The sequence below is a fragment of the Colossoma macropomum genome, unplaced genomic scaffold (genome assembly GCF_904425465.1).
Source record: "Colossoma macropomum unplaced genomic scaffold, Colossoma_macropomum, whole genome shotgun sequence".
In the NCBI taxonomy this organism is placed as follows: domain Eukaryota; kingdom Metazoa; phylum Chordata; class Actinopteri; order Characiformes; family Serrasalmidae; genus Colossoma; species Colossoma macropomum.
The window spans coordinates 29,572,042-29,595,457 of record NW_023494789.1 but is presented as its reverse complement, the minus strand read 5'-3'; the positions used below and the strand labels follow the sequence as shown (position 1 = coordinate 29,595,457).

At 40.6% G+C, this 23,416-nt stretch overlaps 2 protein-coding genes and 1 non-coding gene across 6 annotated transcripts; all 3 read left to right on the top strand.

Moving 5' to 3' along the window:
- The first annotated feature begins 305 nt into the window (after window positions 1-305).
- On the top strand, window positions 306-4,005 carry pfdn5 (prefoldin 5). The gene is made up of 6 exons (XM_036570817.1): window positions 306-432; window positions 1,357-1,459; window positions 1,775-1,806; window positions 2,184-2,258; window positions 2,350-2,455; window positions 3,656-4,005. Exons 1-6 carry the CDS (start codon window positions 367-369, stop codon window positions 3,733-3,735), a joined length of 462 nt encoding a protein of 153 aa, XP_036426710.1. The 5' UTR covers window positions 306-366; the 3' UTR covers window positions 3,736-4,005.
- A 2,022-nt stretch (window positions 4,006-6,027) lies between these two features.
- larp4ab (La ribonucleoprotein 4Ab) lies at window positions 6,028-23,227 on the top strand. 4 transcript variants are annotated; one of them, XM_036570813.1, is made up of 16 exons: window positions 6,028-6,457; window positions 11,071-11,212; window positions 12,376-12,489; window positions 12,612-12,702; window positions 12,835-12,971; window positions 13,172-13,275; window positions 13,938-14,048; window positions 14,417-14,470; window positions 15,949-16,155; window positions 17,388-17,491; window positions 18,813-19,007; window positions 19,768-19,816; window positions 19,900-20,079; window positions 20,188-20,312; window positions 20,971-21,139; window positions 21,489-23,227. In XM_036570813.1, exons 1-16 carry the CDS (start codon window positions 6,344-6,346, stop codon window positions 21,870-21,872), a joined length of 2,280 nt encoding a protein of 759 aa, XP_036426706.1. In that variant the 5' UTR covers window positions 6,028-6,343; the 3' UTR covers window positions 21,873-23,227. The 4 variants fall into 4 exon arrangements, with proteins under 4 accessions (XP_036426706.1, XP_036426708.1, XP_036426707.1 ...); XM_036570814.1 differs by lacking the exon at window positions 6,028-6,457 and adding an exon at window positions 9,723-9,928; XM_036570815.1 differs by lacking the exon at window positions 12,376-12,489.
- LOC118808743 lies at window positions 19,482-19,649 on the top strand. The gene has a single exon (XR_005007305.1). It is a non-coding gene; the product is annotated as a small nucleolar RNA SNORD97 (small nucleolar RNA).
- Window positions 23,228-23,416: the final 189 nt, after the last annotated feature.

The window sequence follows — 23,416 nt, the reverse complement described above, 5'->3', positions numbered from 1 at the left end:
CGGCACATTTTGTTTTTTGTTCACCCAATATGTTAAATTCAGAATATATACTGAAATTGTGTTCTTATTTTCACTTAGGTTAGAAAAACAACAAAACGTGCAGTTTGACTGAGGGTGTTGCATATGCCTATAATTTCAGCTATCACCAGTAAGAACTCTGTCCATTTAATTAGAGTAAAAGGAACATTTTTATTACTATCATAATTTTAATGTGAGGATTCAATTTTCACAAGTAAAAACTAATTCATTTTAATGTTTTTTTTTTTTCTAATTTCTTACTAGTACAAATCGAGTTGTAGTAAATCTACAAAGACTTCGTTTCCGCTTAAACCGGAAGCTTTCCTTATTGTCATTTTTCTTCCCAACATGGCGGTGAATCTTACTGAATTGTCTCTTCCACAGTTGGAAGGTTTAAAGACTCAGCTCGAGCAGGTAACGCGGTCACTTTCATTAAACCAGTGCAGATTAACACTGAGTGTAATTCGGTTCGTGTGTTCAGTCGCGGTAGAACTCTGTGTCGCCCACCGCGTCATAAAGCGCCGTCACGTTGTTGTTAGCTACCGGCTAAAGCTCCTCCAGGATGGGTGCGTGACGGAGAAGAAATGACTTTCATTAAAATTAATAATCTAATAATGAACAGTCCAGCGTTCGTCTGTTCAGTGCCATGCGCAACTCACCATAGTAACACTGCGCAGAACTGCATTTGAATGAGCCGCAGCCTCAGCGACCACACTTGCCTGTAAAAAGATTGAAACGTAGAGCTTTCTAATGTTTGTGTGAGCTGTGAGATCTAGGGTTTTGTTAATGCAGCTACAACCCAGGCATAGATGCTGTTATAAAGGTGAATAAACGGGGGTTACTTTGAAATTTCAGAACTCATTGCCAGACCTGGAAAAGGACATGTTGTAGGTACAAATGTGGATATTCTGATGGGAAAATAACACAGACATAAGATTCAAATCCTGCTTCAGGGGAAAAATGGTGTTGTCTTTTTCTCTGCATTGTTGCAGTCTAACTAACGTATTTGCTATCGCCTTGTAATGTATAGCAAGTTAAACACTGAAAGTTTGGAAAGTCTTGAAAAGAGCCTACCATTACTACATATTTCCTGCAATTCCTAAATAGATGTAGGAAATAAGAGCCTTGCTGAGGAGTACAGTAGCAGGTGGGAGCTTGTTTGGGAAATGAGGTGATGAGAGCTTCAGTCCAGACAGCATTCAAACCAAACTATATACTGCCATCACACCTGTTTACCAGTGTATTAACTAAACCAGTGAGTGAAAGTGTATTAAAGGTCTGTGCAGTGTTTGTTAGAGTCTACAATTCTTATAACTGTTTTTTCGTTTTGCTTTTTAGGAAACAGAATTTCTGTCATCATCCATAGCTCAGTTGAAAGTAGTTCAAACGAAATATGTAGAAGCCAAGGACAGTCTCAACGTTCTCAAAAAGAGTAATGAAGGTGAGGCTTTATAATCTACACTGTAAAATGGTTATTATACTTTATTTCATAGATTTCCAACTCTGGTTCTGGTGCACCCCTTTCCTGCACATAGTGTTTTTCGTCTGATACTTACCTACTTAAACACAGGAAGGGGTTGTCAATCAGCTGATAAGTTGGATCAGGTGTGTAAGAAGCAGGGAAAACATTAAAATATGCTGGACAGGGGACATCAGAGTTGGGAACTACTTCTTTATGTAATCTGTGCAAGAGTACATAATACAACGTCTTCATTGCTTTTGAATCATTTTCTTGATGTTCCCTTCTTTCTTTCAGGAAAAGAGTTGCTTGTCCCTCTTACCAGCTCTGTATCCTTTCACCAGCTGAGACACTCTCACTGATTGGTAAATCAGTTCAAAGTAAAGTTATCAAATCTTGAATTGTGTTTTGTGTGTGTGTGTATGTGTTTGTGTGTGTAGCTTCTGTTATAAAGGTGAATAAATGGGGGTTACTTTGAAATGTCAGAACTCATTTTCAGATGTGGAAAAGGACATTCTCACTGATTGGTAGTTCAGAGTAGTGTTGAGGTCTTGAAAATATTGTTTTGTGTGTGTGTGTGTGTGTGTGTGTGTGTGTGTGTGTGTGTGTGTGTGCACGTACGTATGTGTATGAGAGAGAGAGAGAGAGAGAGAGAAAGAAACGTTTTCAAGTACACTCTGTTGCTTTCTTTAACTGCCGTCCTTAGATGTATGTTCCTGGAACTCTGAATGACGTAGAACATGTATTGGTAGATGTGGGAACGGGTTACTTTGTAGAGAAGGTGAGTGAGAGTATTTTGCTAAAGCCTGATTGTGTTCAGATGTATAGTTTGTATGAAGACATAACTCAAGTCAGCTGCATTTTTTTTTCAGAATGTGGAGGACAGTAAAGAGTTCTTTAAGCGCAAAATCGACTTTCTCACAAAACAGATTGAGAAGATTCAGCCTGCTCTTCAAGAAAAACATGCTATGAAGCAAGGTGATGCTCTTCTCTGAATAACACACTTGAATTAGCTAATTTGCTAGTAACAAAGTCCTGTATGTCACATACAAAAATTGACAACTATGTGAAGCCGAGGTGTCCCTTGCTCAGACATTGTTTAATAGATTCAAATTTCTGTTTATAAATACTAGTGCAAAAAAAAGCACTTCAGCAGATTACAACAGAGGGGCTTGATAAATGCATTCACACTGCCACACTTCTAGGTTTTCCATCCACCTCTTTTGTTTTTTTTTTTTTTGCAAATTTTGAAAAAGTGCATTAAACCCTGGATGGAAAAGCTAGAAATTAAAAAAAAAATCCTGATAAAAGATTTTTAAGCTTGGACAAGGTGGAAAAGATGGTTTATTGATAAAAGAGAAATCTGAAAAACCTATGGCATGAGTGCTGAAGTATAGCTGGCACTACATCCTATCAGAACTGTTTGCTGTGGTGGTGTTCGCAGGGGTTTGGTGGGTGATGGCAAAGTGGGGCAGCATTTCTGCATAATTACCTGGTTAAAATAAAAACAGTGTCAAACAGAGTGGTTTATTGTGAAATGTGCTGTTCTAGAGTAACTTACCAAGTCAGAATGTATCACAGTGGTAATGATAGGAACCAAACGTCTGAAGAGTTTGTCTCTAAAAGCTATTGCACAAAAAGTTATTATATGACATGGTTACAGATACACTTCCTAATGCTTTAAACATTGTTTTACAATAGTTTTAATTATAGAAAATGTAATTTTAAAAACATATTCATAGCAGAGAGGTGCATGCGCTATACAGGCGTTTTAAGGCAAAATAGACCCCAAAGAAAATTTTTCCTAGATTTACCACTGTTTATCACCAAAATTATATAAAAAAATTCAGAAGGCACATGTAGATTCACTGATCATTTTGGATCGTAAATAAAATGGTTATATGAGTGTTTTAGACCTTGCAATCCCTACTTCCTGTCACCACCACAGTAAAGAAATCTTTGAGTCTCTCTAAAATGCACCGTTTCACATCAAAACACTCTGAATGACTGTTTACTTCTCATCCGTTTTCTTTTAACGACTTTTTTGGAAAAAAATTTCTTTGTTTGCAAAACACTTAAAAGGAAACTGCTGTCCTGACAACAACGAATCAGTAACCTGTTGTGCCTTCAATGTCTTTCTCACATTTATTAACAATTTCTAATTTCTTTCTCTTACAGCTGTGGTTGAAGTCATGAACATGAAGCTACAGCAACTGCACAGCCAACAAACGTCACAGTCCGGCACCACCAAGGCCTAAATACACTCTCTCTCTCTCTCGCACACATACCCATTTCACTACTCTGTAATATAATCTAAGGGGCTGTCATGCTGACCATTCTGCAGACCACTGTTGTGATGTAAACACATTGTCCTTTGGTATTCACAGTTAATTTTACAGATGTAGTTCAACAGTATGGCAATTAAACTCTGTCATCTAGTTACCAACATAGTATTCATTAATTTATGTCAAAGTTTCTCTCTGTGTGCTGCCTGATGTTGCTTTTAAATTAAAGGATTTAATATTCCAGTAGTTTCCCCCCAAGCACTGCTAGGCACTACATCTCCTTGGCCTGCTTTGGGGCCACCTAAAACTGTCAGCAGCTGCATAAAATGAATATTTTGTCTTGAAAAAGAGCCCTAAGAACAGGTAGCCCAAAAACAGCTGTTATACGTTGATGTCTGTATGTAAATGTTACTGCTGGGAAAAATGTGTCAAACATGAGGCACTCAGCTTTATTATTGGAAGATCTTTCTCCTGTTTTCTAATGTACTTCCATTCATCATGTTTGGGTATTAAAAACAGGGTTAAATGTGAAAATGTTGCTGTATCTCTTTAAGAGTGAGACTGCTGCTTCTAGAGCAGGTTTGCTTTGCAGCAAGGTAAAACGTGGCAGTGTGTACACAGGGGAAATCTGATTCTAAATCAGCACTACGTGATATCTTGAGTACTGCTCCCAGGCTGTATCACTAACACCAGCTATAGAGACGATGGGCTATTAAAAAAAGCCTCTAGACATGGAGAAGATTCATAATGATTAAGCAAAAACAGGAACATACAGAAGCCTCTTCTGTTTTGAAAAGTTCTTGCTGTACAGAGTAAAAGCTGATGAAGGAATAGCTTGACTTTATGAGTTCACTGAGCCTCATTTTACATGAGAGAAGTTTGATACACACTAGTCTCAGAACTACAGCAAACCATGCACTGGAAGGAAGTTGTTGAGAGTGGGTTTGTTTCTTTTAGAAGTACTCTGGAAGGCCCTGGGCAGATGCTGCTGTGAATCATGTAGTTGGTTCACACTGATAGTCAGTAAAATGACTGATTCCATACTTTATTTAAAATGTAGCAAACATTTTGTCTTCACTGCTTTTATTCTGAAACAGACATGCAGTTCAGGCCTGCTTTTTTGTGTACAGCTGTATAAACTGACGAGTACTGTGGTCTTGTTTGGAAATAAGCAGCTCCCCGTTTGTTGGGAAAATAAACACAGCAAACTTTGCCACACTTCATCTGTAGATAACATATTCAGTTTATCATCTAATACTGTAAATGTTTTCCACGGGCAGTTTTCCGCTGTCTGAATCTAAAAACATAATGACTTAGGAGCTCTACTGTCACTTAAGTTGCTTTTAAACAAACTTTAGCTGTAAACGAATTTGGCTGTTCAGCTGCTGAAAGCGTTATTCGCTGTGTCATGATTGGCGGTTGCCTGGCTGCTGTCGTTGCTGCGCGTCCGTCGCTATGCGGAGAGAGCGCCCACTGGTTGCTATGCGGCGTGTTGCACACTGTTGCCGGGGAGGAGAGCGAATGCGCGCTGGAAGAGGAGGAGGGGTGGTCGCTCAGTGATTGGAAGTTCGAATCAGTTCACCGAACCGATTCTTTCCAACTCTGCTTTTCAGTGAATCGACTGACAGATTCATTGATCACAAATCAGTGTCATTCGGTTCGCATCAGTGTGCTTTCTCGGCAAGAATGCATTTTTGTGTGCAGTACTGTCAAAACAAATACAACATAGCACACAATTAAGTAGTATTAACCGTTATAATGAAACAAAATGTTGATGTTTCCTGCAGCAACAATCACGTTATCTTTGATGCTCTGTTGATAGTATGTGCACATGCACGCACACAGATTTTCATATACAGAACAAAAACAAAACATACATTTTTAAATAGCTAATTCTAGATGCCCAAAGTGTGTCTGATTGTCCCTCGGGCTGATTCCCGTCTTCTGATGTCGCTGCTTTTGTTCACTAATTGCAACCAGACTTGAAATGTGCACATCACAATCAGAAAGTGGAAACCAGTAACCGTCTACAGATTGATTTACGCTAATTCAAAGAGGCTTCTGCTGCTGTTACACTGTGGTATTTTATGTTTTCATAAGGTAAAATCTGATTGTTATATGAACTTATTGGAAGACGCCCTGTGACATCGACATTTCATTGTGCAAAAAAAGTTCCGTTCATTTGGAGTTGTGTGAATCGGTTCGAATGATTTACTATAAAAAGAACCGGTTCAGAAGGACGATTCGTTCACATCATCGGTGATCGCATTGTCTGTCGGGACGGTGGCGGAGTGCGAATTACTGTCAGAGACGCCTGGTGAGCTCGGGGTGCTCAGCGTCGCGGCTATTTAAAGCCCTTTTCGGATATGAGTCGAGGAATAACACTGCGAGTAAATAATAAGTTATAACCTGTCGGTCAAGAGCTTTCTTTCTGGTCCGTTTATAGAAGGTAACTACAAACCGACGCAAACTAGTCCGAGCAAGTGCTTGTTGCGTCCACCCGGCGAGGAGAGGCGGAGGAAGGTGAGGGGGGGAGAGAGAGACCGGACCGGACCGGCCGGAGCAGCGGCGAAGGCGGCCGATGACTTCAGAGAATAGCGGTTCACTACAGCAGACGGAGGAGGTCGAGTCGAGCCCAGTCATCCGAGAAAACGAAAGCAGAACACCTGAAGCCGGGAAGGACCGAGGCGACATGGTGAGTATGGGCCTGTGTGTGCTGAATCGGCACTACAGACCCACCACTAACCCCCCTCCCCCCTCTCCCCTCTCCCCTCTCCCATCCATGTCGCTGAGAGTGCAGCGACATGAGGGTGGCTAGGTAGCTAACTAGCAACATACCATCTGTGCTTCACTTCCATTTTTGGAAGGAACATGTAAAGTAGTGGGTGCAAGCAAGCGTGGCAGAAGTTAAACGCTTACATGCTGCCGTGGCGTAACAGATAAACTGCTGTTACATGACCCGGCTAACAGTTAAAGCTAGCAGCCAATTTACTGACGTGTGGTTAGATTAACGAGGGCTTAGACAGCCCGGTTAGCTCGCTTAGCTACCGCAAACAAACCGGTCCGAGTTAGTTAGGCTGATCAAGAACACCACGTACTTCAACCAAAGCCTGTCTGTCTGCATTCATTTTGAGACGTCTATTTATTGTACACGTTTATGCCATTTTTTCCAAATTTGCTCTCCTGAGCTCACTCCATTCGAGTTGTACTTTGCCGCATAAATGAACTCCGTAACTCCTGAGGTGGAAGGGAAGGCGAGTTCGTCTCTGATAGCGTGTTTGGCTTGTTGACCTAATAAATGGCCCCAGATAATCCAGACAGTAACGTTACACGGTTAACATGGTTTAACTACGGTATTTCTACCTTTCGTATCGAAGAAATGTAAATCATTTGCTGTGGGAATCGATTTTGATCCCTCCGTTTGATGTGACTTGTTAGCTAAATAGCTGGTTTAGTTGTGAAGGATTAACATATGGCTCAGACTGACAAGCCGCCTCATGGCCTGGACACCGCGGTTTGGCTCGTGTTAAACCGAATTAAACCATGTGGTCGCTGTTCTTCCTCAGTGAGAGTGACCTGTTGAAATGACTGACACTGCCGAAGACATTCACCTTTGTTTCACAGTGTGGACGAGCAATGACGCTCACGAGTTTACATTCTGCATACCGGGTCAAAATAGCAGCCTGTGGAGTTTTACGTGTATTTTAAATGTAGTACTTTTATTTTAAAAATAGTGTTAGTATAAACCAAAGATGCAAATTTCAAAGGCACTGCAGTTGACAATTGTCATAAATCCTCGTTATAACATGTTTTTGGGTGATGGTTTTTGAACGACATTATGAAGTTGGTGAGTTCCTCACTCTACATTTTGGACATTTTGGTGGAACCCACATTGATCATAATTTATTTATATTTTTTTAAATCCTAGATACTAACAGGGTATTAATGAAATCATGAGAACTCATAGGTGTTTTGTTAAACTTTGCCAACCCAACCGTGGAGTTTTATGTTCATTCTTAATATCTTTATCATTGCTTTTGTTACCAGATGAGAAAATTAACATTGAGTGATGGCTTAAAACGACTAGAGTTCTGAAGAGCAACACACCTGGTTTAACTCATAAGCTAATTGCCCTATATGTCTAATGGTTGTTAGACACCTCTTCTGTAGTTTGTATAATCTCCATAGAAAAGCATTGCAAATGAGACACTATAGAGCAGCCGCACATGATGCAAAGGTCACCATGTCCAATGCCAAGTGTTGGCTGGAGGAATATGAAGCCCCCAAGCGTTATGCTGTGGAGCTGTGTTCTCTTCAGTGATTGAGCACTCTCAAATATTTTTGGGATGAGTTAGAGGGACATTTGTGAACTAGAACTAAACATCCAGCACTAGTATTTGATCTTACTAATGCTCTTGTGGCTGAATGCAAGCAAATCCTCACAGCAATGTTTTAACATCTAGAATAAAGCCTTACCACTAGGCTAGAAGCTGTTACTGCACCAGAAGGAACTTGAGATGAGCAGGTCCACAGACCTTTGGACATTTGGTCTATCAAGCTGTCCAGCAGCTTTAGTCAGGTGTATTATAGCAGGGAAAACACATCTTCAATGCACAAAATCCACCTAAGTGACAAAAAAACCCACTAATCTAGTTACTAAGATGTTTAGGAAGCAGCAAATTCAACTCAATCACTGCTTTCAATTAATCTGCTCATTATCAAGCCCTTCAACAAATTTATTGTACATGTGATTCAATAATTTCATATATTAGGACCACAAAACCATTTAATGGGCTATGTTAAGAATTTTGATTGAAAATTGGCTACATAACTGGGGCAAAATACCTTTATTGGTCTATACCACAACATTTATATAGAGTTATTTGTTGGAAAGTAGAGCCCAGTATACACTATAAAGCACTTTTCTGTATACTGGTTTATCTTTATTGCCAAGTAATGGCAAGTGCTAAGAGCAGCGTTATAAAGAGAAATAGCGATTTTAGTAGCTTTACGGTACAAACTGTGGCAATCTAATTTGTCATTATTGATGACTGTTCTAATATAGGATCTTAAATGTTTCTTGATTAGTATTCAAAGCGTTTTAAAAGTGTTTAGTTCAAAGCTGCGTTGCCTCCTCATAAATAAAGCTGCCTCTCCAAAAGTTTGGCAGAAGTAGTATTGTTGAGTTTTGCTGAGCTGGAAAAGATATGAGGATAAAGTTAAATTGATCTATGAATAGATTTGTTTGAACAGTTTTAAACCTGAGTGATCTCAAGCTATGGTGTTTAAATTTAGCTGTAACTGTATGGCTCAGTGCAGCATTTGGGTATCTAATATTACATACGTCGTAACAATAGGCCTTCGAAGTGTCATTAGAGGGCCACATTTAGGAGCAGTGTCTTGGCTATCTCAGGAAGTGAGATGATCATATGAAAGGTTTGTTTTTGTTTAGTTTAGGTGTAGACGTGTATGGTCCGGGCTACGCATACCCACTGTCTAAGGAAATGGCCTACATATACAGAAATGCACTTAGAATATAGGTTAATGTGTGGTCAGAGACGTGGCTTGGTGAAATGCATGATGCTAGTTGGGGGAAGGCATCCATTTTTAATATTTGTGTACATGTTGATTTACTGTGCACGACAAACTATTAGTTTTCAGCGTTTATTTATTTATTCATTCATTCATTTAGGTAGTTGTATTCGGTTTCATTGAGTGCAACCGTGCGATATGTTCTTCTCGCCATGTGCTCGGCGGTGAGCCCCGGTTCCGGTTGAGCTTGTATGATGGACGTGGTCGAGGCCCAATGAGAGCCGGTGTTTCGCGTGACGCAATTCGCTAGGTTTAGTGCGGACGAATCTATGAATGAGAGTAGAGAATATTCAAAGCGTGCCGGCGCATGTGACTTCTAAAGGGGCGGGGCGAGGAGGAGCGCTGCAGCCAATCTGAGACGCAGAACGGCGCTGCTCTAGCCTGTGCCATGCTGGTGCAAGAGCGCTGCTGTCTGTGAACTCGTCTACAACTGCACCGCGCTTTCGATTGAAATAGGAAAATAAAGTTAAACCTGGAGACTTCTTCTCTTAAACTAGATTAATTCATTCATTCACGGAGTGTGTGGTGAGTGGCAGCGTCGCCGGGGAGAGGGATAATGCTGCTGTTTGTGGAGGTGAGTTTGAATAAGTTTTTTTTCAATCGACACGGCGTGGTTTTTCGTTTCGGGCGATGGGGCGCCTCGAGTTTAGAGGCGATGAGGCCTGCTTGAGTTCCGATTCCGAGCTGCGCGGAGTTACGCGTCTTTTCTGGCCTGTTTGAAAATGTTTGGTGCTGTTAAATTACGCGGAACGGAAACGTCGTAAGTGCAACGCGTTTTAAAGCTAACCGTGATAGTGTGCAGAACGACAAGGCCACGTGAGTGAGACTAACGTTAGCTGGCCTTGAAGGCCGGCATGACTGGCTTATATTTAGCTCCGTTGACGGAAAGGTTAAGATAACATTTCACTGATTTTAGCCGCCGGTTGCAAGGAATAAATCAGTCTTGCGAATTTCTCCACCGCGGTTTGAAAATAGCGTCGGTCAGATTAAACACCGCCGGGTTGCGGTCAGGTCAGCCAGGTGATGGTTTTAGATGCGGGTTTGTAGCGCGTTGGTAGCCGCTCTCGGTCCGCATTATGAGAGCTGCTGGAGGCTGATCAGATTAAGCGTGTGAAAAGGCTATTTTAGCGGACAGACTCATAATCAGGCCTGTGAATGAACGTGAGCTTCAGCAGTGCTGTGTGGACGTAGCAAGGCTGCGGTCAAAGGTGAACCCAGAGTAGACTGTCAGCTAAATAAACGATAATGAGTTTGCTCACGTAGTCCCTGGGAAGGATATAGAGGGGTCAGTCAGATATCAGCGATAAATAATCCACATTTGTGACCTTTTAACGGAGGCTGCGTGTGCGCGGAGTTCCTCATTAAAAGCTGTGTTGACGCTCAGAGTGCGGCAGAAGTTCACACCTCTTCAAGCAGTGTGATTCAGTTACTCTTCTGCATCGTGGTTACGCTTCCTAACTTTCACTTGACTCTGAATTTCCACTATTTAGCAACTCCATTTGTATAAATTCAGCTGCTTTCACATTGGCTGCTTGATTAGCTATTCAGTGACCCAAGATCAGCTGTGCTGAGATGTTGCAAGTTTCTTTAAGTACAACGAGCTTACTAAAATAATCTTAGGCCAGTGAAGCTAGTGAGAGTCATAATGATGGTAGATAAGCAGCTTCTGTTCGGTCACCTATATAACCCCCACTTATTTCTTATCTTGTTTTCAAGGTGACCACAAAGGGGGCCGGTCTGAATCCCAATGCCAAAGTCTGGCAGGAAGTCTCTGCTCCTCCCGCCCACAACCCAGAGGAGGGCATGGAAAGCGCTGATTGGCCACAGGCAGACCTCACCCCCACCGAGCAGCCGGAAGGTGAGAGGAGTGACTGGCAAAGGCGTCGATGGTATAGTCATTGAAATGAAGTAAAGTGTGGTTTGATGGGTGAAAGCAGAGTGATTGACCTTGTTGGGTAAGGCAGATGGAATCTCACTTTATTCTTATTCTGATTAAGGAGACGGTTGGGTAGTTCTGAAGTGGTAAGCAGCTGTTAGAGCTGTGATCTGAATTCAGAAAAACAAAACAAAACACCTACTCGCATCCGCTGGGCAGTTCAACTTTGAAAAGTCCATGATGTAGGGCTAGACGGTTGTCGTTTAAAAAATGGATGAATACTTACATATATTTACTGTTGTTGTTTTATGTGATGTTGGAATGCAGAATCAGAATCACTTTATTTTGCCAATTATATTACACATACAAGGTTTTGTAAGTGCATGCATGTGTGATGTGTAGCATACTGAACAGACCAGACAGGTAAACAGACTGTTCACAGATCTTTAACTAAGGGACAAACTAAATAAATAGAATGAAGATTGAAAAAGAATATTAGCCAGTGTGAACGTTGCAAAAGAGATGCTATTAGCTGTACAAATGCAGATATAAATGTCTGTGGACATTCTGTATAGTCTGTATAGTTGTGAAAATAAGGATGTTACATGAGTTATACCGTAGTGCAGTAAAGGTGTAATGTAGCTTCTAAGTAATGTGAAAATAAATGTAAATGTTTCACAAATGGTGAATGGCGCTGTAGATGACTCCAAATTGAATGCGAAAGCTGTATGTTTTGAGATTAATGCGGTAATAGCCAAAGTATTTTCAGTTAAGTCAAGGGGAATACGTTGATGAGAATTTAATGTAAGTAGGTAATCATATTAATTAGCTAACACATCTAAAATGCTTTCTGGTGTCCAGTTTTTATTTATGATTCTGTAAAATAACTGCTAATGATATCAGATTTTTAGAATAGTAAAAGTTAAATCCAGCTCTTTTGGTGGGGGACATTTGAGCTAGTGTTGCCCCCCTCCCAAACACACACACAGAAGATATGCTTGTTGATCTTAGCAGCTGGTATTTCACAGGGGAAATTGAATAGGGAATCGTTTTCTATATTGGGATATGTCTGTAGTGAATACCTACAAAGAAAATACAAGGTCTGTATTACTGTGGAGGTGCTATCACCTTCTCTTTATGTTTAGGCTGTAAGGGGTATGGTATTGGCAATGGTGACTCTGAGTCAGCCCCTCATGTGGAGGGTGGTCTGCTAAATGGTGTAGACACACCAGACGTTACGTATCCAATATATGAACCAGGTCAGTCTTCATCCCTCACACTTGTACTTGCTCACTCCACAGATGTTTGCATGCACACAGAAGTGAATAGATACAATGACAGACTCTAAATGTGGCTGAAATGTGCGTGTGCTTGTCCACAGTGGAGGAAGAAGTGATGGAGGAGCTGCAGCCCCTCTCTGAGGAGAGTCTGAGGGAGTCGTTGAAGAAGCAGCTGGAGTTCTGCTTCTCCAGGTAATAAACTCGCCTTACTGAGCTGACCTCTTACACTCTTCCTTAAGTTGTATAGCATGTTCACAGTCTTTACTGTTTGTAGATCTGAATTCAAGATTTTTCCATGAATACACAATGTTTCTGTATGTTTAGGGAGAACCTCTCCAAAGACCTGTATCTGATATCTCAGATGGATGGTGATCAGTTTGTGCCTATCTGGACAATTGCCAGCATGGAGGGCATTAAACTACTGACTACTGATATGGACTTGATACTGGAGGTGCTGCGAGGTAAAACTATGTAGCCTATTCACATTATGGGTGTAGACCTAATAATTCTCTTGTGAGAAGACTTGCATGCACACTGTTTTCTCAGTTGCATTAAGCTACCGTTTTGGATGTGTTCTAGAATATCGAACTTCATCTTAGCTTTGTCCTAAGAGTAGTCTGTATGTGTTCTCTTGTTTCTTGGTCCCTGATGGACTTTACAGCATCTCCAATGGTGCAAGTGGATGAGAAGGGCGAGAAGGTTCGGCCCAATCATAAGCGCTGCATCATCATTCTTCGAGAAGTACCGGAGACCACCCCTGTTGAGGTGAGAACGTGTCTTAACTACAAAACCATGGCTGTTAAGTATACAATCATTAAAGAAATTTGTTTTAAAAATCATGTTTTAACAATTTTCCTCTTACCCCAGATGTAGTCAGTAAGCCAAGACATGTCCAAGTCCATTAGTGTCAAAGTTTTGCTTCTTTAGTTTAGCTCTGGAGTCGTCACCCAAATCTTTTCTGTAAATACGAGGGCTGAACACAAATATTCAACTATTTTTGAATATTTAATCGTTTGGTGGGTATTCATTTTTCAGATATTGGTGTGTGTGTGTGTGTGTGTGTGTGTGTGTGTGTGATATTTTAATTTTTATTATTATTATTATTATTTTATTTATATATTTTTTTTGGGCTTAGTGTGGGCTATCACTAGAGGCGAACTGCAAAATACTGTAACATTCAGGGTTCTCGGGAGAAACTTGGACAATTTGAGGTTGCGGTTCATGACGTAGTTTTATTTTAAATTTGCTGAAACACAGCCTCTCTAGTACTAACAGCTAAAACAAAGCTGTCTGCTCTTCTCTGGACAACCCACCACCTCTGTTTTTGTTCTTCAGTTCTCAATCTGAAGTTAGCTGACCCCATTGTGCAATTTTAGTCACAAAATGTGCAAGAGTAATGTGTATTTAGTGGTTTGTTTCTCTTTCAGGAGGTGGAGGCACTATTTAAAAGTGAGAAGTGTCCACAGGTCATCAGTGTCGAGTTTGCTCATAATAACAACTGGTACATCACGTTCCAGTCTGACACTGATGCCCAACAGGTATGAGACACATTCGCTACAGGACTCACCCCTAAGCTGGCATTGTACTTCAAACGTAAAAGGCATCTTATGGGCCAAAATGACATGGTGGTGCATTGTGTACTATTTGCTGAACGGAACCTCTAATCATATTTTGTTCCAAGGCCTCTATATGAGTGTGACTTGTTCACTGCACTAAGCTTCTAGTGGTGCTGATACGTACACAGGGGCCTTTTTAAGTATACTTATAACAGCATGTTCAGTTTTGATTAGTTCTTTTGTGGTTTGTAGTGTACTTCCAGCTTTACCCATAATCTGTTTACCATAAACGCTTGCTCTAAGTGCTTTCATTCCGATTCATAATGACATGGTTTTTATACATTTCACAGGCCTACAAGTATTTACGTGAGGAAGTGAAAACCTTTCAGGGAAAGCCGATCATGGTGAGTTTTGTGGTGCTCTTGCTGAGGACATGGGTGGTGCAGTTGGGGTATGTTTTTTGATTATCCAACTTTAGTTGATGGTGATTAGTTTGTCAGTGACAGACTGTAAAGACATTTTAAAGAAATTAGTGTTTTGGCAAAATTAAAGCTTTAATTCCCTTTAAAAAAAAGTTTGCCTTCTTTCATGAAACATTCTTATAACATTGTTACTACTTTTATTAAAAATGAGTTTAGTCATTATGTGACAAGCGGGGAAAAACCCTACAGACTCTTCTTCCTTTATTGTAATTTGTATTTCTTATAGAAAGAGAAATAGAAGTCCTAGTTAAAATCTTACAGCTAGCTAAAGCAGCCAGCTCACTGTTTACTTTGTAAAGTGAGGCTACAGCAGCTTGGGCTGAAACATTATTGGCAGAAGAATGCAGAATCTGAAAATGTGGGAACAAGATCTTTCTGTTCTGTCACACTGGAGATTTGAGGACAAATGAATTCCTGCATTACACACTAGACTGCAGTGAGCAGAGAAACAAGGGGAAGGTGTGAATAGGCTGCTGCTCTCTTTGTGCTTACAGCACTGAGACATGCGCCTGACACGTGCGCCCTCACGGCTGCTTTTGTCAAAGCCTGTGGTGCCTTTGTGATCAAATTAGAGCATTTAAACCACACAAAATGGAGGTGGAACAAATAATCAGGTCAAAGTTTTTCACGCTGAAGTGGTGTTGTCTCTTATCGCTAACTTGGGTGTTTTGTTGTTTGTTTACATACATCTGTATTAGTCATTTAACTGTAAGTGTATATCATGTAGGTTTCTACCCTATAAAAGTGCCCAAGACAAGTTAGCTTCACTTAAAACTGCTAATATGGCTAACAGTAAAAACTGACTGACTCCTCAACCACTCAATCAACCCACAGACCACTCCTTCTCTTATGTACTCTGTACCCATATAGAAAAGGGTAGAATTTCTTGGCATGACTGATTTTTCTACTAGCAATTTTGCCAATATTTAGTCTGTGAAATAAATCTGTAGGCATGTTCTACATATTTGCTTTCACAAGAAAGGAATGTTTTCTCACATTATTACTTCTTGATCTTTTGAAAATGTTCTGCATACCCTTACATACATATTAATTGTTCTAGCTTCCCCAGTGATGATCAGTATCGCGCTTGGAAGGATCCAGAGCCCTTGCTGCTGTAGAGATATATCTCTCTCTCTCTCTCTCTCTCTCTCTCTCTCTCTCTCTCTCTCTCTCTCTCTCTCTCTCTCTCTCTCTCTCTCTCTCTCTCTCTCTGCCTCCTCACTCAACCCTGTTTCTCTCTTCCTTCTCTCAGTACAGGTGGTTCTGCCCTAATGACCGTGAGATTATGAGATCTGAGGGGATTTTAAAACACTATATACAAGAATCCAGGCTTAGTTTTTAAAATAAATCTCTCTGTTGTGTGACATTTACTGACACTGAAACCTTTTGTTTGTCTACAGGCTCGTATTAAGGCCATTAACACCTTCTTTGCTAAAAACGGCTACAGTGCAGTGGACTCTGCTGTATATGCTGGCAGCCCTCAGTCTCATTACTCGTCTCCAGTTTACCTGCAGCAGATGTACCAGCCTCCTCAGCAGTACCCGCTCTACAGCCTGCTGCCACAGGCCTGGACCCCTTCACCCACTCCGTACTTTGAAACACCTCTGGTGAGAACTGCATACTTGGGGACTTATTTATGCTTCCATTCAGAAGATTGGAATGGTTTGCGATTATTTTCCCCAATAACAGCTTATACAAAGTGAACTTAAATAGTATAATCAGAACACTAAAAAGTATTTGTAGAGGTTTTGTTTGTTTTAGCTATTTTGGGAGCAACAAAAGATTAAATGATAAATATTGTACTATAATTTTTGTCAACGTATTCAACATAAGAATTGATTGCCATTGTAGACATTAATTTTATAACCTCATTCTGGATGTTTGCTCCATTCATGATTCTGAACACAACTACAAAGGGCCCATATTGTGGCAAAGTAAAATCTCTCCACTGTTTTGTTGTAAAATAGTTTGATATTGTGTATAATCATAGTTTTATATAGACTGTATGGGCTGAGGAGTGAAAACTAAGATGTGAAAAAAGTCCTGTTTTGAATTCATTATTTCTGTGGTGTCACAAAACCCAGCACATTTACGTACATCAGCCTGTTCATCCTGCATCAATTCAGCCTGAATGTTTCAGCCTGGACTTCCTTTTGAATGAGGCACTACACAGGGCAGCGCAAGAGCTCATTTACATATATCAGTCTTAAAGACACAGTAACAAAAACAGCCTGTTTGATTCTGAGGAACCAAAACAGGTTGGAAAAATGTTCACATAAAAATTAATTAGGACTTGTTGGTTGTTGGTACATAAACCACACTTAACGCTATAAGTGTACATCACAGTGAAAAATATAAACAAGGAAAAATGTAGGATGTAGGCCCTTAATATTATTTATTTACTATTGTATTGATACAACTTGCTACTAATTAGTAGAGCACTGGCATATTAATACATATATTTGCAGCCAAATGGGATTTGTTATTGGTGTGTTATGCCTTGTATTAAATTTTATAAACAAATAAATGAACTAAATAGTTTCTATTAGTCAAACTGAAATAAAAAATTGCCCTTTTTTTTTTTTTTAAGAAACACTTGTTAGTTCGTGCTTCTGGTCCCCTATTAAGCATGATCCATCATATTGTATTGTATCACTTAAAAATAAGATTCTTATTTTTAAGTAGTCTTTTGTGTGCCTCCAAAACATTTGATTTTAGATTACATCTTAAGCGGTAAGATTATGAGATCTGAGGGTCTGTGTAGTACAGAGTGAAACTGTTTTAAATTAGCTTGTTCTGTATATCTGACCTGTGTTTGTGTTGTGTCTTCTCTGTGCAGGCTCCATTTCCCAACAGTACATTTGTTAATGGCTTCAGCACTGCAGGAAGCTACAAGACTGGCTCCTCTCCACTCAGCCTTACACGTCACTTTCCACGCAATCGGTATGACCACTCCGTCAGTTTAGACTGACTGCTGACTCTCCCTGTATCACTACACTTTGCAGAACAGTAGCTAGACAGTTGTGTATTCAGCAATCATTGCAGTCAGTTGTTTTTGGTTGAATCTTGGTTAAAACAATAATAAACATATTTACTGAGTTGGCAGAGATACATAAACATGCAAACGTATACAGAGACTCTGAAAGGATTCGTTACCTAGTCTTATGCTCACTTGATAAAGTACAGCGCTAATATTTCAAAGAGATTCAGTAAGAGAATTCGCTTCATGAAAACATGTAGAGATGTTTCATTGGTATGAATGATTCCTAGGGGTTGACAGAGGAACAGCGTAATGATGAGTTTTTAAGACTGAAGTTCAAAAATGCAGAAGACTGGAGCTGAGAGAGGAAACTGAAGCAACATACGTCAAGTTGGAATTAGGCAGTATTTTCATTATATCCTAAAATCAACAGTTTTATTCTTCAGACCACAGTCTACCTGAGAAATAATTAAATACTGTAACCAAAGTAAGCGTTCAATATGGCCTGTATTCACTTGTTACATATGATGACTCAGTTTCAACTGAAACCTCTGTAATTATCTCCATGAAGGAAGAAAGTACCTTCCATTTTTATCCAGAACAGCTTGTTAGATAGAACTGTATGCTAAACCTGATTAAATTGCGTTCTCAGATTATTTGTAACAGTTATTTGTGTTACTGACCTTACTATTTTTGCCCTCCAGCCTTCCACTTTATTCAAGAAAGAATGTTATCAATACTTTCAGGTAGACATTTTGTTGCATATGTCACTGTATTTCCATTTTCATAGTCATCTCACACTGTCACTCACTGCCATGGTGTGGTTTATATATGATTATTTAGGCCAAAAACTGGGCTGAACCTTGGTGGGTGACAGTAGGTGTTATTTAAGCAAAAACCTTCTTCAGATGCATGTTGATAGAGAGCCTGAGCTCAATGCTAGAACCAGATTCATCTCCTGTCTATTTGTTTGCATAAAAAAAACCCATTATCGCGTCAGCATAAATGTACTACCTCCCATGAGTTTTGTCCTTGTGTTTCACTATTACACCTCATCAATCATAAAGCTTGTGACAAGGGAACAGTCATCCTTGTGTATCATAACATCTCCATTCCATTTACAGTCAGCTCCATAATGAAATGATGTCTTTGGTTTATTAGCTCAAGTTTGCACTGCAAATATAAGCAAAGACATAATGTTTATTTGAAGAAGGTTCTATGTGCTTGATGAATTTTGTATGCAAGGTAACTTGTGTTTTAACCGCATTGATGTTGTGTTTGTAGGAACCATGTAAAACCGCAGTCCCGTGCTGATGGAACTTCTCAATCTGAAGTTCTTTCGGGCTCCAGCACTCCCCAGGCCCCCCGAACCCCTGCTGCAGTGTCAAGCTCAGATCCCTCCATTCTCAGCCTGTCTGACCCTCCACCTTCCCCTAACGAGAACAATCACTCTGACCTGGGCAGCAGCAGCCGAGCCAGGTCTGTCTTTATGAAGTGGTATTCGTTTAGGGAAGAGCATTTTTAATATTTATCAGTAATAAAATTGTTCTTTGATTAATATTCAAATAGTCAAACGCCACTTACTGAAGCCAACAAAGGGTGTGGGCAGTTTGTCCATGAAAATAGATTAAGTTGAGTAATTTCTAATAAGAGTAATAAATTTAAGTTTCAAGCCAGTCACTGATTTACAATGTTAAATTCAAGCAGCCACGTTAGTTATTTAAAAATAGTATAAAAAATATCTAAAATAAAAAAACACTATCTGTGCAAAGCTCAACCTTTCAGTCTGTTTTGACTCACTGAATAGTTTTTCATGCCCATCTCTCCATATCTCTGCATTGAGTCACAACCATTAATGATGTACACCCACATCCTGATGGTATTCATACCTGCTGAGTATACAAATGTGTGTCTTCTAGATTTAGAACTTAGAATTTTTTTTAATGCTTTACGTGACCCAGTGATGATAGAATGGAGCGCACAGAGGGGGGAACAGGTGTTGAGAGCCTGGCTTTCTTTTTCTCCTCTACTCTTTCATCCTCATCTGTTCTTTCTTTTTCTCTCCTTTGTCACTCTCACTCCTGCCCCGATGAGCGGTAAGATTATGAGATCTGAGGGTCAGACATCGATAGCAGTAATGTAGACATAAATCTTCAGTTATGTTTCAAGTTAAAGCTCTGTTAAGTAGTAGGTGTATTTGCATTTGTTTGTGTTAACCTCTTTGGTCATGTAATTTTAGGAGAGGAAGTTACCGTGGAATGAGGCGCAGGAGGGAAGATGAACGAACGGTAAGACAGCCTCTTCGTTAATTGTAACATATGGCTTTGTTTCTTCTCTCTTTTTGCAAATTAATTTCTCATGCCCTTTACAGAGGCCTCTTCCACTAACTGAGGTCAAAAGCCCACCTCCCAGATTTGACCTGGCAGCCTCCAATTTCCCACCGCTGCCAGGGGGAGTGGCTGGCCGTTTGCCAGGAGGTGTGATCACATCGTCTGAATCGGTTCTGGAGAATCGCATGGCCGATGTAGTGAAAGGCATCAACAGGGACAAGGTACCAAATCATTCCTTTTCTGTGTTCATATTTCTCCCCATTTAATTAAATATTCTCCATCATTTAATCAGTTAAGAACTAATCGCACGCATGTTTTGTTTGTTACAGTTGGAATCCAGTAAGCAAGACGTGAGTAAAGATTCACAGTCTCCTCAAGGGGAAGGGCCTACTCCTGTTCCTACAACGCCAACACCAAAACCCCCAGCTGTACCGCAGGACACACCTGGCCCCAGGTAAACATGCTTACATACCTGTGCTACAGGGAGAGGGGCCTCTGTTTAAATTCTCACCTGGTATGTCTTTAAAAGCTGTTCGTATTTCAGTGGAGACTAGAGAATAGGAAAATAATTGCCTTCCAGTTTCTGAGCAGTCTAATATTGTCTGCCACAGGTCAATAACTTTAACATTTAAGGCATGTCAAATTCAAAACCATAGTCTTTGTTCACTTTTGTTGGCTGTTTTATCTGCTGCCATACCACCGAACAAGCTTTGCTTGTTTCGTTGTTTATTCTCTCATCTGCTAGTCAGATGGCATTTCAACGAATGTATTTTATATATAGATAACGAATACGCATTACGTTTACACTTGTGGTTTTAAATATGGTGAATATCCATTTTTGGCCACCTCCTAAAATGGTTTGATTGATCAATCACTCAGTGTTTCTCCTTTTATGCTTGGTTTTTCTTGCACCCAAGTGAAATCGGAACATGATCTCAACAAAAACACATGTTCATCTAAGGTTTAAACAGGCCCCTAGATATAGACATCTGTTGTGCAGTAGCCTTAAGGGGCCCCTTCATGAGAGGTTCTGTTTTTTCTTAAAATGATTTTTAAAATGATCAGTATATAAATTGTTCATAATCAGAACTGATTTATCAATTGTTATTTAGTGTTGCACATCAAGCGAAGAGACCAGACAGTGAATCTCATACCTCAAAAAACACGGCCCTCAGTTCTGCTCCAATCACCTCTGCTCCTGCTCCTGCTCCTGCTCCACCTGCGCCTTCCCACAAACCTGATCCATCCGGTCCATCTGCCCCCTCCATCACACCTGTACAGGTAAGTTCTGCTGTTAGTTAGAAGAGAAGCTCTACATAATTCATGCATGGTTTTGTCTGGCCTTGTGAAGAAAGACCAAAGCGCATAGAGGGAGACCAGGTAGTAGGAGGACAGATTTAGGAATTCTTTTGCCTTTTTTCCTCTCCATTCCACTTTCCTACCCCCTTTTTTCTCTTTCCTTCTATCTTTTTCTCAAATTAGTCGCTTCCACTCCTGTCCCTGTGAGCGGTAAGATTATGAGATCTGAGGGTCAGACAGCAACTGTGTCTGTGAAGGCAGATATGCATGTGTAATTAATGTGGATTAATTATGTGGATTAACGGTCTTGACGTTGATGTCCTCTTCTCAGGAGCCTCGGAAGCTCAGCTATGCTGAGGTATGTCAGAAGCCGCCCAAAGACCCGTCCCCTACGCCAGCATCAGCGCCAGCACCATCTCCAAGCCCCACACCCTCACCTTCCGCCAGCCAACCACTCCGTGAGCTTCGTGTAAACAAAGCGGAAGGCCCTGCCCCTCCTCAGAGCAGCCCTAGCGAGAAGGTAGAGAAAGGAGGTGAAAGCAGACCTCCTCGCGAGCAGACCAGCTATCAGCGTGGTGGTGGGAGCAGGGGGGCGGGGTTCAAACTCAGAGAGCAGCAGAGACGGCCCCTGCAGGGCCGACGTCCCTCCCCCCAAGCGGGGTTTAACAGGCACAGTGGAAAGGAGCAAAACATCCCTCCAAGATCGCCAAAGTAACAATCCATATGACGCCTTCGTACTCATACACACATATTAAAGATTTACTCATCTTAATATATATATATATATAAATATATATTATATGTAAAAAGAGAATATGTCTATATATAAATCTACATATTAACTGCACGATGAGTTGCACTACGTTGACGAACGACAGACAGCTCTGGCCACCAAAAGCATGAGCTGCATCTGAGAAGAACTGAAAATCAAAGATGGGCAGGGACCCTCAGGACTCGTAAAGATGACTTTGCCATGGCACATGGTGTTATGTCTGCGACTGCAGCAGTTGATTGGCTGTGTATGAGTGTGAAATGAGCTCATTTGTTAGGTTGTTTATGGTCCTGGGCACCAGTGTACAATGCTCTACGCTTCTTATCCATACCTGTGAAGGTACACTGACAAGCCAGCACAGCTTCTCCATATGCAACAAGAAGAGGCCAGATGGTCCAACACTGCTGCTTCTCCCTAGTCTGTGTGTGTCTGTGTGTGTCTGTCAAAAAAAAAACTGGAAAGCAGAAAACTGTACATGTTATATTGTGTAAAAGAAAAGCAACAAATGAAATAAGTGGAATGGACAAAACTGAAGAATGATGTACTCAGGATGAGGCTGAACTGGAACGCTGTCAGGATTCAGGGAAGAGCTGTGAACTGCCTGAAACAAAAAAGAGGGTAGAGCTTCTAAAGTGGCTTGAGTTATTGTTTTGTACTTTTGTGGTGTCTACTTTGTGCTCTTAAGTGTTTTCAGAGTCTGGGCTGGACCATGGAAGAGTGTGATGCTAAAAAGAGACTTGATGAAATATGTAGGTTTTACAGTTAAGGCAGTGTGATGGAATGTCTTCCCTGCTCTTGTCTGAGTTTGAGCCCTGATATCACTGTCTCTGTCAGGTGTGTTGATTTGAGGCTGTGACTCTTATTGTCCTCTGCTGTAAAATAGTGAGACTTGATGGAGAAGGACTTTTAATGCCTGCTTTCTTATCATTGCGTATGTGCCCAGTATGAGGATGTACTTTTTTAATGAATATAAAATGAGTATAAATTACATTATACCTGTACTTTTCAGGTAATTGATTACCTGTGTAACAGTGTAGCACACCTATACGATATGGTGTACCTTTTGGCATCGGCCAGTCTCGTCATTTGCTAATGGATAAGGAGCTCAGGACTTCAAGAGGAAATCATTGGTGTTTTGTATGCAAGTATGAATGCATGTGTCTAATCATTTCGTCCATGGCTTCCTGAGTGTAATGCAATTTTTATCATAGCCTTTTGAATTCAAATGTTAATTGTTCATGGCTTCTTTACTTTGAGTTACTAAACTGTATTTGAGTGTTTAAATGTTTTGACCAGTATCAAGTGTGGCTCTTCTTCCCTGCCTTTTAAACAGATTTATCATATTTTTTTTCTCATTGTTGACACATGTATAAATGGTTTGTGCACAAATCCAGACCAAAGTTGAATCAGCAGAGAGACAATCTCAGGAAGTGCTGTTTTACCACAGTTACTCCTCCCATGCCCTAACCCTCAGCCCTTGGGTAGAG

What these genes read in the sequence shown, in the direction of transcription:
- pfdn5 (XM_036570817.1), top strand. Translation starts at nt 367, where the DNA reads ATGGCGGTGAATCTTACTGAATTGTCTCTTCCACAGTTGGAAGGTTTA. An exon ending in TCTCAAAAAGAGTAATGAAG is followed by an intron (nt 1,460 to 1,774) that starts GTGAGGCTTTAT and finishes TCTTTCTTTCAG; the next exon opens with GAAAAGAGTTGCTTGTCCCT. An exon ending in AAAACATGCTATGAAGCAAG is followed by an intron (nt 2,456 to 3,655) that starts GTGATGCTCTTC and finishes TTTCTCTTACAG; the next exon opens with CTGTGGTTGAAGTCATGAAC.
- larp4ab (XM_036570813.1), top strand. Translation starts at nt 6,344, where the DNA reads ATGACTTCAGAGAATAGCGGTTCACTACAGCAGACGGAGGAGGTCGAG. An exon ending in CGGAGACCACCCCTGTTGAG is followed by an intron (nt 13,276 to 13,937) that starts GTGAGAACGTGT and finishes TTTCTCTTTCAG; the next exon opens with GAGGTGGAGGCACTATTTAA. An exon ending in CAGGACACACCTGGCCCCAG is followed by an intron (nt 20,313 to 20,970) that starts GTAAACATGCTT and finishes ATTGTTATTTAG; the next exon opens with TGTTGCACATCAAGCGAAGA.